This window comes from Myxocyprinus asiaticus, chromosome 43 (genome assembly GCF_019703515.2).
Source record: "Myxocyprinus asiaticus isolate MX2 ecotype Aquarium Trade chromosome 43, UBuf_Myxa_2, whole genome shotgun sequence".
NCBI lineage: Eukaryota > Metazoa > Chordata > Actinopteri > Cypriniformes > Catostomidae > Myxocyprinus > Myxocyprinus asiaticus.
Genome location: NC_059386.1, coordinates 17,645,159 through 17,661,708, shown reverse-complemented (window position 1 = coordinate 17,661,708; position 16,550 = coordinate 17,645,159). Strand labels below are relative to the sequence as shown.

Here is a 16,550-nt window from a genome sequence, read left to right as displayed (position 1 = left end):
GAATGGTGCCAAAAACAATAAAATGTCCAGTGAGCGGCAGTTCTGCAGACGGAAACGCTTTGTTGATGAGAGAATGGCCAGACTTGTTTGAACTGACAAAGTCTACGGTAACTCAGATAACCACTCTGGACAATTGTGGTGAGAAGAATAGAATGGTTGGCACTGCTTTGGCGGCATGAGGGGGACCTACACAATATTAGGTGGGTGGTTTTAATGTTGTGGCTGATCGGTATATACACCTGCAGCTGAAGACCAGCATAATGGATAAATGGGGGAAAATCCCACTTTCTAAACTTAACAAACTTGTGTCTCCAGTGCCCAAATGCTTAATAAGTGTTATGAGAATAAATGGTGATGTTTCACAATGGTAAACACTTGACTGCCCCAACTTTTTTGGAGCCTGTTGCAATCATCTGATTTGTTTACTGTACATAAAAAATAAAAAAAAATCAATAAATACATTTTTTTTTTTTTTTTTTAATTCACAGGGTAAAACATCATATAATGTGTAGTTGTAGAGCTTTCAATATAGCACATGGTTTTCATAATTTACAAATCACTCATTTTTGTTTTTATTAGCATTTTTCATACTGTCCCAACATTTTCAGAATTGGGGTTGTAGTTTTATGCAGGATTTTATCAAAATGATAAAAAAAAAATTGAAAATCCTTTGTTGCCGGGTCACTTGTAACAGTGACACGAGGTACCTAGAGAGGATACATGCAGTGTTTCTCTTTCTGTAAAAAAAAAAAAAAAAAAATTTTAATGTAGAGAGGAGCGTGCTATGGATTAAACTGTGTTATTCCTCATTCCCAAATGAGCATGAAGTAAATCGGCGAGGACACCTACATTTCCTCCAAGGTAAATTAAACCTAATTACTGAACATTAATCCATTTTTGTATTGATTCATATAATGGTAAAAGCTATTGTAAATAAACAGTTCACAGCATAAAAATGAGTGTGTTATGAGACGTTATGATCAGTTTTATTCGTTTGAGCTAATATTTTCAGGTGTGTAATTGCTATCAAATGACAGTTTTCTTTTTTCAAGTGACTGTGATAATAATTTTTCTTTATTCTGGTTCACAGTCTCCACAGTTTTCAATCAAGTTACTGTGTAATTTAATGATTTCTGTTACAAAAAACACAAGATAGATATGTTTTACAATGTCACTCTTCATTCCAGCCCATTTAAGAATATTATCCATTCCGTTTATGAGAATATTTTGCAAAAAAAAAAAAAAAAGAAAATGTGCCGTTAAAGATACCAGGTTATAACGCTCTTCAGAATTATTTGATGATTATTTGATACATTTCTGCTGAAATGATCACCTGAAAATGTTCACAAACATCTCTTTTAAAAACTAAACGTGGGGGCCTGGGTAGCTCAGCAAGTATTGACGCTGACTACCACCACTGGAGTCACGAGTTCAAATCCAGGGTGTGCTGAGTGACTCCAGCCATGTCTCCTAAGCAACCAAATTGGCTCAGTTGCTAGAGAGGTTAGAGTCACATTTAGGGTTACCCCACCTCCTCGTGGTCGTGATTAGTGGTTCTTGCTCTCAATGGGTCGCGTGGTAAATTGTGGGTGGATCGCGGAGGGTAGCATGAGCCTCCACATGCTGTGAGTCTCCGTGGTGTCATGCATGACAAGCCACGTGATAAGATGTGCGGATTGACGTGCAAAAGTGCTGCAACTCTTTAGTGAATCTGCCCCACAATTTGGTAATTTACGGGAGTCACAACCACATTTTCAATATGCGTATTGGAGTAACTCCTGTATTGAAATATGTGGAATGAAATTTAGGGCATTCACTCAGGCAGTTTAATGCAGTTGTCACTCCTGAACTTTGTTCTGTGTACATGGCCATATAGAACTTCTGACAGTTTGTCTAACCAAACCTTATATGTCATCTGATCCCAAATAAATCACAGTTTTGAGTTGATTTAATTAGACATTAAGTAAGTAGAGTTTTTTTTAAGTACATTGCTTTTTTGCTTGAAGTATATAACTTTTTCAGTGTTAAAATGTTTCCTTCTATCCCAACTTTTTTATCTTTTATCCCAACTTTTTTATGCAGAGACAACTATAAGTAAGCCGTTCATAAGTTAATTTTCTCGAAAACTGTAAACTCTGTGTCTGTGGCGCTATCCTGTGTTTGTTTTGAGCGACCCGCGGCTACGAGCGGCTTTAAAAGGAAATAATCGTCTTATCGGAAAACTTGAAAAAAATGAGTAAATACACAAACACAAGAACTGCGCAGATCTTCTATAGTGTGTCTTATATCAACATGTAATGAAACTGATGCACACGCATGAAAGTACATTTTCTCTTCATTCATAAATGTGAAGAAAAATTTATTTTATGTAATGGGCTCTTTTGCAAAGCTCTTCTCACAGATCCATTTATACTTATAATTACATGGATAGTCAGCCAACTTTGATGAAAGAGTAAGAGCACAGTTCTCTCCTGTATTGCCATTGGGCTCCATATACCCCCAGAATCTGAAACAACAGATCCGCATAAGATCTCCAGTGCTGCTTTCTGTGTGATATGATATACTGACTGTGAGAATCATTTATAGGATAATAATCAGATTAATATAGTGGTTTCTCACCCAGCAGTCAGTGTGCTGCCATCGACCCATTTCCATGTGCCCTCTTCATCACTGTCAGTCAGTCCAATCCACATTATGCTACCAACAGTAATGTTCTTAACAAACTCCTTGAAGAATGAACCAGGAACAAATGAAAATTATCTTCAATGCTGAACAAACATACACTCACACATTACAGACTATACAAGCTTTCTCTGTCTCTCTCGTTGTTTTTTTTCACTCACTTGTTCCTTTGTGTTGTTTATGATCAGCAGATCTGCTCCTCTCTCTGTACAGTATATTCTGCTCTCATTCCAGCTCTCCCTCTCAGAGGAAATGTAGTAAAAACTGAATTGATAGTAAATCCATCCATCTGTTAATACAACCAGTTCATCTATTAGCCCTTTTTTATCATCCACAGTGAATTAAACTTATTTATATCACATTGTGCATATGTATTAAAATGGAATACTTTTGTAGTTCAAGATTAGCCTTTTCAAAAAGATATCACTACCATTTTCATGTAATAATTCATCCCTTTATTAATTTATTATTTTCAAGTTACTGGGTAATAACTGGTCTCTCTCTTCATTTAGTTTTCATGTGAAACAATCTCTGTACTGAGTTAAGAAACTTACCCACTTTACCAAGAGTCATCTGGAATTCATTTTTCTCTCGTTTAAGCTTGTCTCTCTCTTTAGTCAGATTGTCATTCTTGAATATTATCCACTCTCTCTCTTGAGTGAACATGACACACAGCACTATGACTGCAGCCAGCAGAAGAACACACAGCAGCCCCAAACACACTGTAGCTGCTCTGGAGCTTCTGTTCCACAAACATTCACTTCTTGAAGATGACAGACGTGCAATGACATTTTGCTCTCCTTCTCCATTTTTTACCAGATGAATAGAAAATAACTGAACATGTAAAAACTGCCAGTTTATAAAAATATATATTTTTAGTTAATAATTTAACAAAAAAAAAAAAACAAACAAAAAAATGAATGAATGCCATTACCTGTACACTCAAGTTGTTGGTGTGTGTTTTTATTGGAGTCTGTCTCTGTCCTGAAGTCACAATCTCTTACAGAGTCTGCACTCTCATAGATATCCACAATCATCTCCACACTATCTCTGTCATTTCCATTAGATCCATTCCTGATCATATCATAAATCACCAAAGACATATCTGTTTTTTTAACTGTCAACTATTATATAGTAATATTATGTTCCTGTGTAGATGTGACTAAGTTGGCAACTCACTTCTTCTTTTTGACACCAGTAAGAACAAGATTATACCATCTGTGGTCAGTGTGTAAAGACCAAGACCATGTGAAATCACAAAAAAAAAAAAAAAAAAAAAAAATGTTTTTAAGGACATGTTGTAACATCTGCAGATATCGTTTCCTTATATATATATATACACTAGCAGCACCAACTAGAGTTGAAAAAAATAATAAAAACTGTTTCCAGATAGGTTTCCCAAACACTCCCCCTGTCTAACATTATTTGGTCAAGAAGGTTGCCCCACCACAATCTCACTCCAATGTTGCTATGCCTGGTTTCTCAAGCCAACAAAGCTATGTTTTACAAGAGCCACACTGTTTACACTCTTTAGGAAATGAATCTACAGATGGTTTAATTGTAGTTTTCACTGCAAATTAAGCTGAAATACACATGTGCACACATTCACACATTAGACAAAATTATGCATTTACAATACAATAAAAATCTATTTTCTGAAAAGCTTGATTTTTATATTTCAAAAATATTTATGCTTTTTGAAAAATAAAATATCATATGCAAAAACGTCAAAGCAACATCAAAAGTTATACTTGGTAAGAGAAAGACCATTTGATGAGTGGATATATTTGGCTTTTCTTTAGCTTGGGCTGCATGATAGACGTTAAGCTTTCTGAATGCTCACAATGGACTGAATAAACATGTATTTGATGCAATGACTGATTTTAAAATGCTCTTCTTACAGATCCAATTAAAAGTATCATTACATGGATAATCAGCCCACCACGATGGCAAAGAAACAACACAATCCTCATCACCCACATTACTATTGGGTTCTCCATTCCTTCAGAACCTGAAACAATTATTAGGATGAAAATGTATTATTATTATATTATTATTATTATTATTATTATGCAATACTCATTGTAAAATATATGGTTAAGAACTTGTAAATAATAATCATTTAAATTTAGTGGGGTTTTTCACCCAGAGGTCAGTGTACAGCCATTGACACTTTTCCATGTGCCCTCTTCATCAATGTCAGTCAGACCAATCCAGATTTTGTTAGCACCAGAAACCTTTTTAACAAACTCCTAATGGAATGAACCAGGAACACATGCACAATTTAATATCTTCATTGCTGAACACACATAAAATGCACACACTTTTTGACATACATTCATATTTAGCTCAAGACCGGTTGCCCACTGAAGCTAAGCAGAGTTGAGCTTGGCCAGTACCTGGATGGGAGACCTCCTTGAGAAAAACTAAGGTTGCTGCTGGAAGTGGTGTTAGGGAAGCCAGCAGGGAGTGATCACCCTGCAGTCTGTGTTGGTCCTAATGCCCCAGTGTAGTGGCACGGACACTATACTGCACTATACATCCTTCGGATAAGACGTTAAACCGAGGTCCTGACTCTCTGTGGTCATTAAAAATCCCAGGGCACTTCTCATAAAAGAGTAGGGGTGTAACCCCAGTGTCCTGGGCAAATTCCCTCCACTGGCCCTTCTCAATCATGGCCACCTAATAATCCCCATCCTAAATTGACTCTATAACTCTACTCTCTCCTCACCACCATTAGCTAGTGTGTGGTGAGCGTACTGGTGCACTATGGCTGCCGTCGCATCATCCAGGTGGATGTTGCACACTGGTGGAGGCTGAGGAGAGTCCCCTGTTCACTGTGTGAAGAGCTTTGAGTGTAGTCTCAGAAAAAGCACTATATAAATGCAACATTCATTCATTCATTCATTCATTTACAGATTTTACAAGCTTTCTCTGTCTCTCTCTCTCTATTTTTAACTCACTTGTTCCTCGCTGTTGTTTATGATCATCAGATTTGCTCCTCTCTCTGTACAGTATCTTCTGTTGTTATTCCAGCTTTTCAGCTCAGATGAAATTAAATAAAAACTTAATTGATAGTTAAGTCCGTCCATCTGTTAACAAACAGTTATGCTGCTAGTTCTCTTTCCATCCACACTGAACTACACACTATTTTGCATTTGTGTATTTGGTGTGTTCCCTAAATTGAACACATAACCACAACGCTCCTCAATAATTAGCGTAATGTTGTTACCAATGCCATGCTCATCAGTTTAGCTACAGGATCACTATATATGAGTTGTACATCCAAAGAATATATTCTGTTTTGTTTTACTATTCAGTAATTGCGTATTTTAAATTTAGTTTAGAAGATTACCCATTTCACAAAGACATTTCCACAGATAATTGTTTTCCCCGAATTAGCCTGCTATTCTTAGTTAATAATCCATCCCTTTATGTTGTCAAGTTTATGTTCTTATTTAATAGCTGGTCTCTCTCTATGGTTAGGTTGGTATTCTTGGCTATTAAATGGTCTCTTTTTTCCATGAGCTTGGTATTTTAGGTTAGTAGCTGGTATCGCTCTTCTGTGAGGTTGGAATTCTTGGTTAGAAGGTGGTCTCTCTCTTCAGTGAGGTTGGTATTATTGGGTAGAAATTGGTTTCTCTTTTCTGTGAGGTTGGTATTCTTGCGTAGAAGGTGGTCTCTCTCTTCAGTGAGGTTGGAATTCTTGGGTAGAAATTGGTTTATCTTTTCAGTGAGGTTGGTATTATTGGGTAGAAATTGGTTTCTCTTTTCTGTAAGGTTGGTGTTCTTGGGTAGAAGGTGGTCTCTCTCTTCAGTGAGGTTGGTATTCTTTGGTAGAAGGTGGTCTCTCTCTTCAGTGAGGATGGTATTCTTGGGTAGTATTTGGTTTCTCTTTTCTGTGAGGTTGGTATTCTTGGGTAGAAGGTGGTCTCTCTCTTCAGTGAGATTGGTATTCTTGGGTAAAAATTGTTTTCTCTTTTCAGTGAGGTTGGTATTATTGGGTAGAAATTGGTTTCTCTTTTCTGTGAGGTTGGTATTCTTGGGTAGAATGTGGTCTCTCTCTCTACAGTGAGGTTGGTATTCTTGGGTAGAAATTGGTTTCTCTTTTCTGTGAGGTTGGTATTCTTGGGTAGAAGGTGGTCTCTCTCTTCAGTGAGGTTGGTATTCTTGGGTAGAAGGTGGACTCTCTCTTCAGTAAGGTTGGTATTCTTGGGTAGTACTTGGTTTCTCTTTTCTGTGAGGTTGGTATTCTTGGCCCTTTGCTCTTGATTTAAAATGGGTCGATTTCTGTAAAGATCTGGACATTCAGCACTATGACTGCAGCCAGCAGTAGAACACACAGCAGCCCCAACCACACTGTAGCTGCTCTGGAGCTTCTGTTCTTCACACACTCCATCCCTTTTAAAACACAAAGATACATGTTTCTTAACTACTTGTATGCCTTAAATGTGTTTGATAGAGTGTTTGTATTTATTCATTTATAATGAAATTAGTTTCAGTACCTGTGCGTCGAGGTGTTTGGTGTATCTTTGAGTCCTCTGTCTCTGTCCTGACATCAAGACTGTTTATAATGTCTGCATTTGCATAGATACTTCTCTCGATAATCTCTGTCCACTCTCTGTGTCCCAGCAATGTGTATATTGTCGTAAAGGCACTCAGACATCTTCGATCTCTTAATCGTTAAATGTGAAGTGGTGAATGTTGTTCCTGTGTGATTCTAATCTGGCTGACTGCAATGCTCTGAACTATTCTGCTTTTTCACACTCTAATTTTAGAAGATACCCGTTGTGTCAGAGTTTCTCATAATGTGTCAAGGTATGTCAGAGTGCAGAAGCATTCAGTCTGTCCATTTACCTGTATCCTGCAGTGGTTGGTGTATGTTTGGATTGGAGACTGTCTCTGCCCTGAAGACATGAGATCTCATATAATTTTAGTCATTGATAGCCATCATCATTTCGAGTCTCTCTTTCCATTCCCTGAGACTCAATCCCACACATTTTTTTTTTTTTAAATAGCCTCAGAGTCTCTGACTTTTCTGTTCCTCTTTGTTGGGCTCTTAACAGACAATAACCTGTAAATTACCACACAGCAGCCCCAACACACTGTAGCTGCTCTGTAGATTCTCTTCCTCACACACTCACTTCCTGAGAATAACAGAGATGAATTCAAATGTCACTTTTTAGTCTTTCATGATTCTGCCACACCACAGTGATAGAACTAAAAAAATAAAAATAAGAATGGTCACTATTTTAAGAAACAAACACACTGGATTATGTTTGTAAATTTTAATCTATCTCATTTTTATTTATTTACTTTTTCAGTTGGTGCCTTTCTTTGCCAATAAATTTAATTATATTCTTTATTCAACATTGTTTTTTCTTATGTAGCTGTAGCCCTTGGACAATAATGCTACCATAAGCAATATTGCAGTTATATTGCTGATGTTATTATTGATTGATCAATTATGATAAAAGATGTTCATTTTAATTTAGTAAAATTTAGTTTTTGCAGCCTCTGCAATTTATTTATTTAAAATATACTCTCAGTGAGAACTTTATTTGGACCATCTGTACACCTACTTATTCATGTGATTATTTAATCAGCCAATCGTGTGGCAGCATTGCAATGCATAAAACCATGCAGATATGGGTCAGGAGCTTCAGTTAATGTTCACATCAACCATCAGAATGGGGAAAAAATTTGACTTTAGTGATTTTGACCGTGGTATGATTGTTGGTGCCAGACAGGCTGATTTGAGAATTTCTGTATCTGCTGATGTCCTGGGCTTTTCACGCACAGCAGTCTCTAGAGTTTACTCAAAATGTTGCCAAAAACAAACTGAGCAGAAGTTCTGTGAACGGCAACGTCTTGTTGATTAGAGAGGTCAACGGAGAATGGTCAGACTGGTTCGAGCTGACAGAAAGGCTACAGTAACACAGATAACCACTCTGGGCTCCATTTACCAAAAGCAGAAGAAACCATTGGCGCCAATGGTCTCTACAATCAGCTTAAGCTTGCAGTGCTTTTGGGAAATGCAACCCTGTACAATTGTAGTGTGGCAGAATGGCATCTCAGAATGCACAACACGTCGAACCTTGAGGCGGATGGGCTACAACAGCAGAAAACCATGTCATGCACTTTATTAGGACCATGGTGTTCCTAATAAAGTACTCAGTGAGTAAATGTACGGTTTCCAAGAAGTGAACAACACAACCAAATTAGTAAAGCAAATAAAAACTGAAAACACAATGTAAATAAGCCACAACACAGTGAAATAAAGCCACAAAACAACAGAAAAGCCACAGCACAGCTGTAAGGGGGTTCAGTGGAAAGGAGGAGGCGAGAACCGGCTTGATAACTTAAATAACAATTTATTAACCAAAAAACACAACCAAAACACACAACTGAAAACACACAGTACAGCTGCCTGCAATTCTCTCTCTCTCTCAAACTGTCGTCCCCGGCCGCCTTTATCCCTCGCGTGCCCCATCAGGCTGATTGGGGATCGGGTGTGTCTCATTCCAGCCCGGCCCCACCCTCCTCGGCTCTACACTCCTCCCGGCGTTGCCTCAGGCCGGGGAGCCCCCAGCATGACGTACATCCCCCACCCTTCCTCTCCGGGGGGGGGCGTGCCTTATGCCCCGACTGCCGGCGGGTCCTCCCCGCCTTCCTCGACCTGGGAGGAGACAGGAGGGGAAAAAACAACAACACAAAATGGCGAGGGAAAGGCCAACACGGAGCGACAGAGAGAGAGAGAGGAGAGAGAGAAAAAGAGACTCACCGGTTCTCTGATGCACCGTCGCGTGGTCCTCGATCACTACTCCACCTTCTCAGGCGGACTGCAACCGCTCCTCCCCGGGCGGACCGGAGTCAGACCTCTGACCCCCAGTGGACAGAATGCCCCTCCGCGTTCCCGGCATCCCGTGGGGACTCTCCTCCGCCCCTGGCAGCGGCCCTACCACTCCAGGCGGTCGGGGAGTCGCTTCCCTCCTCCCCCCGCGGACGGCGGTCTTCTCTCGACCCCCCTCGCGTTCCCGGGGGACGGCAGGGCACTCCTCCGCCCCCGGCAGTGGCTCCCTCGCTCCAGGCGGTCGGGGAGTCCCGTCCCCACTCGCTTCGCGGACGGCGGCCATTCCCCGCGTCCGGGTGGTCGGGCTACTCCGTCCCCCGTCGGACGGCAGCGGCGCTCCCCTGGGTGGACAGCAGTGTCGAGGACCCTGCGACGGGAATCCCTCCTCCTTCCCGGGTTTCGGCACCAGTGTAAGGGGGGTTTAGTGGAAAGGAGGAGGCGAGAACCGGCTTGACAACTTAAATAACAATTTATTAACCAAAAAAAACACAACCAAAACACACAACTAAAACCACACAGTACAGCTGTCTGCAATTCTCTCTCTCTCGAACTGTCGTCCCCGGCCGCCTTTATCCCTCGCGCGCCCCATCAGGCTGATTGGGGACCGGGTGTGTCTCATTCCAGCCCGGCCCCACCCTCCTCGGCTCTACAACAGCGTAATTAACTAAAAATAAATATTATTTAAGCACTCCATTTTAAATCGTGTGGCAGTGTGTCAATGCATGAGCTCTCAGAAGATGCAGAGAGCATCTAGTCACAACAAGAGCCAGTCAACATGTCACAAGAGAGCATTGACCAGGGAACTGAGCATTTCTCCTGAGCACTTCGCTGTCCGAGCAGGAGCTACAGCCTGTATATAGCACATTTTCGCAGAAGCAGGACACCTTCTAAGAGCTGTCGGTATGCAAGAATTGCTGCAGGTACTGTGACGTCATTTTCACATCATTGCCCAGTACGGATTCGAGCAAATGTTGATGAAGTTATGTGCATAATTAGTTCTAGTAGAAACCCAACCAGGTATTGGCCAGAGCACTTAAGGACAAATAAGTACAGCGTTTTCAACACCTGCAGGAATTATTACAGCTATAGTTCACCCAAAAATGAAAATTCAGTCATGATTTACTCACCTTCGTGTTGATATAAACTCATATGACTCTCTTTTCCGAAACACACAGGGAAAAAATTTGGAGAGAAAAAAATCTGCTCACTGATGTCATACAATGGCATACAATGTTGCCTACCTCTTCAAGCCTCAAAAGAAAGCAAAAGTAAAATTCCAAAGTTTAATTAATTATTCCATGTGAATCATGCCTTGTCCTGAATGCATTCAATAAGGTTTGGTGAGAAACAAACCAAAATGTACTTTATTATTTAGTAGAAATTTTCACTGACCTTTGCTGTCCTGTGCACGTTCATGAGATTCTACAAGAGCAGTAGTTCATGCAGCCCCTGCTCACAAGATTTGTATTATTATTTTTTTGCTACATCCAGACCACCACAGAGATTTTTACAACAGAGAACACAATACAGCTGTACATAAATCAGAGATCCAAACTTACAAAACATATTTGAAAATATTAAAGTTGAAGAGGAGATTTTCAGAAGCTACAGTCAGACAACAGATGGCAATTATAGTCTTGAAGTCATAATCTCTCACAGAATCTGCAGAATCTATCCACCACTATCTCCACTCTCTCTCTGACCATTCCCTGAGACTCAGTCCTGATTGCATTGTCATAAATAACATCAGACATGTCTTGCTCTTTACGTTAAAGCATTATAACATGTTCTTCCTTATTGTTCCTGTGTAGATCTGATCAAGTAGGCAACTCACTTCTTTTTGACAACAGTATGAACAACAAGATGATATCAACTATGTCAGTACAGTATATAAAGACCAAGACTATTTGATGTCAAACCCATGTAAAAATGTAAAACAAAAAGTAAACAAAACACAAAAAGGCAAACTATCCATACATATATTTGTTGTTATTATTATTATTATTATTATTATTTTATTATTCTAAAAATATAAAAAGATTTCATTTAAGGTTGTCCAAACAGCTAGTCCCACCCCAAACGTACATGTCAGTTGAGCCAATATTGTTGTCTGGCCGCTCAAACAAACAGAGCAACGTTTTACACGTTCATACTTTTATACAGTTCTGGTTCAGTCAAAAGAGTAATAACTATTTAACAATGGAAATTTTTTTTTAACATTGTTAAATTGTTAAAAAATGTAGGCTAATATGTTTTAATAAGGTATTGCAACCAAGTAATACTACTAGCTCTCTTCAGAAGTACTATTGTAGTCCTAATGTGCACCTGTGTGGGAATGTACTCTAGGAAGATAACATCACCACAAAATTTTACAGAGAACCTTTGTGTGCTGGTAAAAATGCAGTGTTTATACCTGGAAAATCCCACAGTTCAAATTTTTTGCATCAAATGTTTGAAAATGGCCATTTATGCTATAAGAGACTTGCCCCTGTAATTGCAATTTCCACCATTATTGGTTGGGCCATCTGTATGTATGCATGCTAGAAAGGTTTAGCTTTAAATTTAGCACAATAAAAGACCCATCCAAACAATAACAGACAACTGATATGTACTCTCTGTACATTATCTTCTGCTCTCATTCCAGTTCTTCTGCTCAGAGGAAATGTAGTAAAAAATAGCATTTCCATCCATCTGTTAATATAACCAGTTCAGCTATTAGCTCTGTATGTACTAAAAAGTTGCTATGTAGTTAAAAATGACCCGTTTCACATAAGCTCTCTTGCCGTTCATTTTTCTCCTGATTTAACTGTTAACTTTGTTTGTGATTCTCTTTGGTCAAGTTTGTGGTCTTGAGTAACTGTTCTCTTTCTTCCATGAGGTTGGTATTTTTGTTTAGCAGCTGGTCTCTCTCTTCTGTGAGATTTTTGCTCTTGGTGTGAAACTGGTGAATGTTTGCATAATGTTGTTGTTGAATGTTGCTCCAGACACACAGTAGCTGCTCTGGAGCTCTTTTCACAGTTGACCACATTCACAATTTAAACTGTGCAAATACTTGTGCCTTTAAGAGAGTATTGATCAAATTTGTATCATTATGTGTTCTAAAAAAAAAAAAAAAGAAAGAAAAAAAAAGCTTAACTATCAAGTGCAGTACCTATTTGTCCAGCTGACTCTATTCTTTTTGAGTTGACCACTTATAGCTTCAACATTGATATACTTTATATGCCAACAGTTCTCCTTTTTTTTTTTTTTCATCTTTTTTGTATCCATTTTTATTGTACCCTGATCTACAGTGTGTTTTTATTCATATTTTCACACAGTTTCAGTGTAGTCAAGATGATAACAACAATGTGACAAACTAATACTATTGTAATGTATTCTTTAATAGTGATTGTGTAGCAAGTATTTATGTAAACAGGAACTTATTTCTGGAAATGTTTTAGGTATCTATGTATAAAGGAAATTAAACTCACCACAAACTGTCATAGGTTTAATTGTGAAAGTATTTTTTTAGCAATGTTTATTATGTGCTCAAATGCATATATTATCACTCAATTATAGTCAACACCTGTAAATGTACAGTTTTGAGTGAGCTAATTTTGACCTTTGGTGATGTTGCAAAACTTGGATCAGCTTTCATATCTGAAGGGGTAAAACTTGTTCAATATTATATTGAAAGGCTATAGATGATGTATTACAGGTCGAGTAAATTCAAAAGTTTCAGTGTTGTTGTTTTGTTTTGTTTTTCTAACAAAAATGTTCACTAGTTTTCACTATTTTCACCAACACACACAGAGTTGGTCTCTTGTAGTTAACTGTGTGAATGCTGAAAGTGACTCCCAAAATGAACCGTAGCTAGTGGGGTGAAAGGTGGTAGCGATTCTAGAGGCTCACAGGTCCAGGGGGGCCCACAAGAATTCAGTAGGATTGATAATATCGAGTATTGTTGTTTTTATGTATTTTGACACAAATATATATAGATGTAGATATATAGAAATGTCAAACACTTTAAAAAAAAAACTTTTAACGAAAGGCCACTAGAGGGTGCCGCTTGCTGACACAGCACTGACTGATGCCCTAACTGAAGCGCTGAATGCAGACTATATTTTCAAACGCAGCCTTTTAAAGTTTAGTAATTGTGCATGGCCATATTGCAAATTTAATCTCAGTTCAATCAATCATGAAGCATTAATGGCCAGGCTTGGGCAGTAACGGAATATTTGTAACGGTGTTACATAATCAGGATAAATTTTTTTTTTTTTTTTAACTGTAGTCCGTTACAGTTACATAAAAACTCAATGTATTCAGATTACAGTTACATTTGGTAAAATTGGGATTACTTGCAGGATTACAATTTTCAATATATAAAAAAATTAACAAAAGATCCTCCTGACATAAAATGATAAAGACCGCTGCTTGCTGTATAGAGTAGGTACAGATATAATCAGATGCACGCTGGTGGTTCTCTCTCGTCACTCACATGAATCTGGCACCACTTACTGTTGCATGCGCAAATAACATCTGTTTTACATCAACACTGCGCTCTCCAAACAAGGTCAAACCATTAAAAGGGCTGTTTCATCGCAATAGCCACTGGAGAAATATTATAACTTTTATGGATATTCCAACATTCTTGTCACTTCAATGGAGAGAAGGGAAACAACGTTACAGTTCAGTGCAATTTATACCTTCCAGCTGTGACGATGCAGTGTTTTTCCAAGGAACCAATACATTATTTAAAGAAGGTAAGACCCATATGAAAATCATGTTAGCTAGGATAGCTAAAATTAGTCATAATTGTTCCCTAATTTTGCCATCAGACCGTCTTTCGATTGTTTTCATGGGAGCAGGAATAGAAGCAGAGAAACGACCACTCCCCCCGAATAGCCCGTATTCCGGTTCACCGGACGCCTACTGTCGAAACTTTAGTGTGACTTCTTACTTCCATCTTAACTTCAGTTGAAACTCTAAAATTGTTCTCTGAAATGCATTCCTGTTGTTATGACAACTGTAACTAGGACAGCATTTATTTTTTTCTTTGTTGAAAAAAAAAATCAGATTGTACACATGAATACTAAATGAATTGAAAATATTATTAAGTTCTTAGGGGAAAAGTGCAATGAATAATTTATCTGATTTTGATACTTATTATAAATGTATTGTTAAAAGTTCAAAAGTATGGTTGAGGGAGAAATACTGGCAAATGTAACATTTGAAAACTCATAGAAAGTAGAAATAAGTAAATCAAGACACACCAAAAAGGTTTAAATCTATTTTTATCTATTCTTTAAAACAAGATTTAAAAAAAATCATATATATGTATATATATATATTTTTTTTTATTATTTATTTATTTATTTTATATATATATATATATATATATATATATATAATTTTTTTTTTTTTTTTTTTTCCATTTAAAATCCTCCTTAAACATAAACATTGAATCACCCATAAACATTAGCTAGTGATGTTTGACTGTGGATCATGAGCAAGCAGAGAACAGACATTGGAGGCATTAAAATAATAATGATGATGGTCTACCTATTGCAGTCAGAAGTTAATGAATGGTCAGTGCCAATTAGTCTACACGCTAACTGCAATACATGGCAGAATTCAACTTTGTAGTGTTTTTCAGTCCGAGGTATATCCTGTCATATTTATTAATGTTAACCAAGACAATTCAGTGCATCTGGTCTAACTGTATTTGCTTGATGAGAAAATAAACTATTTTCTGTAACAGATAGAGGACTCATCTGATTTGGTTAAAAATGCGGAGTTGTTCTACATTTGAACAAGGCAGTGTCCCTGTTTTTCAGGGTTTTTTTTTTTCTTTTTTTTTTTTTTTCTTATACTGTATATAATAATAGCTACATCACTTATAACATTATTCAAGTACAGTTTGTTTGCATTTAGAAGGCATGGTTAAAAGTCTTGGAGAAAATATTGCTTTTCTCTTGACTTTATTCACAAATGCTATCTTGAAGTTATCAAAAAGTAACTAAAATAATCGGATTATATTACTTTATTATTGAGGTAACTGGATTAAGTTACCAAATACATTTTTACTAAGTAATCTGTATTTGTAACAGATTACATTTTAAAAGTAACCTTCCCAACCCTTTTAGTGGCTGTTATATCAATGGGTCAGAGGTCAAAATCTGCTGGTTTTAACACATTTTGGATGGTTTCCCTCATCATGTAGCCTATAGGTAAGTGCACTGTTTTAAAAAAAAAAAAAAAAAAAACCTTAAAAAATGGTAAAATGTCTGGCAACAAAAGTTGCCAAACAGTTCCCATAAAATTACAGTAAAATACTATACATAATTCAACAATGAATTACTGTAAAATTACAGCTTTTCCCTGTATATATTCTTTGTAATTTTACGGCCAATTTTTTTAGAAAACATCTCTAAAATGTAACAAAATCAAGGAAATACTGCATAAATACAATTAAAAGACCACAATTTGAAGGTTGCTATCTTTTAAATAACAGCAGAATTATGTTGTTTCATAGAATTATTCGATCAATCTACAACATGCGCCTGTCAAAGTACACATATTTAAAAGTAAAATAAAGAAAAATTATTTAAATTAACAGTCACTTTACTGTTTTTTTAAATCTTGTTTAAACATTTTCAACAGAGGTAATCTGTCAATAAATGTTCTTAACCTATAAATTTACAGTGGATAACCATTAAATAATAGTTGACCTGCCTACAAACTATTACGTTGTACTGTTTATCCATGAGATCTCACTGTTACAGCACTGGATTCTATTGGTTAAATACAGAAAAATAATGTAAAAGTACATGTAGTTAACCCTATATACCCTATATAAGTTTATGGTCATATGTAAAAATACATCTACATTTCTAAAATCAAATAATCCATTAAATATGCAACACTTTACAATTCATTTACAGTGCTTGTGATGTAATCGGAGTGGTGGTGGCGTAGTGGACTAAAGCACTGAACTGGTAAGCAAAAGGTTGTTGGTTCAATCCTCACAGCCACC

At 37.4% G+C, this 16,550-nt stretch overlaps 3 protein-coding genes across 7 annotated transcripts in view; 1 reads left to right on the top strand and 2 right to left on the bottom strand.

The window, feature by feature from the left end:
* Nucleotides 1-16,550, top strand: part of LOC127433199 (cell adhesion molecule 2-like) — a 648,459-nt gene that overhangs the window by 461,204 nt on the left and 170,705 nt on the right. The window lies entirely within an intron of this gene.
* LOC127433200 (CD209 antigen-like protein E) overlaps nucleotides 1-16,550 on the bottom strand; it is a 50,595-nt gene that overhangs the window by 6,272 nt on the left and 27,773 nt on the right. Inside the window, exon 5 of one of the 2 annotated variants that reach the window (XM_051684928.1) lies at nucleotides 466-737. The exons of the other annotated variant lie outside the window; for it this stretch is intronic. Within the exon in view, the coding sequence (XP_051540888.1) occupies nucleotides 605-737 (133 nt within the window). The 3' untranslated portion in view covers nucleotides 466-604. Of the gene's footprint in view, nucleotides 1-465; nucleotides 738-16,550 lie in introns of those variants that run through there. 2 annotated transcript variants of the gene reach the window in all.
* Nucleotides 743-3,855, bottom strand: LOC127433204 (CD209 antigen-like protein E). The gene is made up of 5 exons (XM_051684935.1): nucleotides 3,617-3,855; nucleotides 3,237-3,485; nucleotides 2,844-2,971; nucleotides 2,620-2,726; nucleotides 743-2,539 (listed from the first exon to the last, which is right to left on the bottom strand). The coding sequence occupies exons 1-5, from the start codon at nucleotides 3,783-3,785 to the stop codon at nucleotides 2,365-2,367; spliced, it is 828 nt and encodes a 275-aa protein (XP_051540895.1). The 5' UTR covers nucleotides 3,786-3,855; the 3' UTR covers nucleotides 743-2,364.

Excerpts from the sequence above, each read along its gene's own strand:
- LOC127433204 (XM_051684935.1), bottom strand. The coding sequence starts at position 3,785 with ATGTCTTTGGTGATTTATGATATGATCAGGAATGGATCTAATGGAAAT. Across the intron at positions 2,972-3,236 it reads GATGACTCTTGGTAAAGTGG|ATGGATGGATTTACTATCAA; the intron begins GTAAGTTTCTTA and ends TTGTATTAACAG. Across the intron at positions 2,540-2,619 it reads GGCAGCACACTGACTGCTGG|CACTGGAGATCTTATGCGGA; the intron begins GTGAGAAACCAC and ends CACAGAAAGCAG.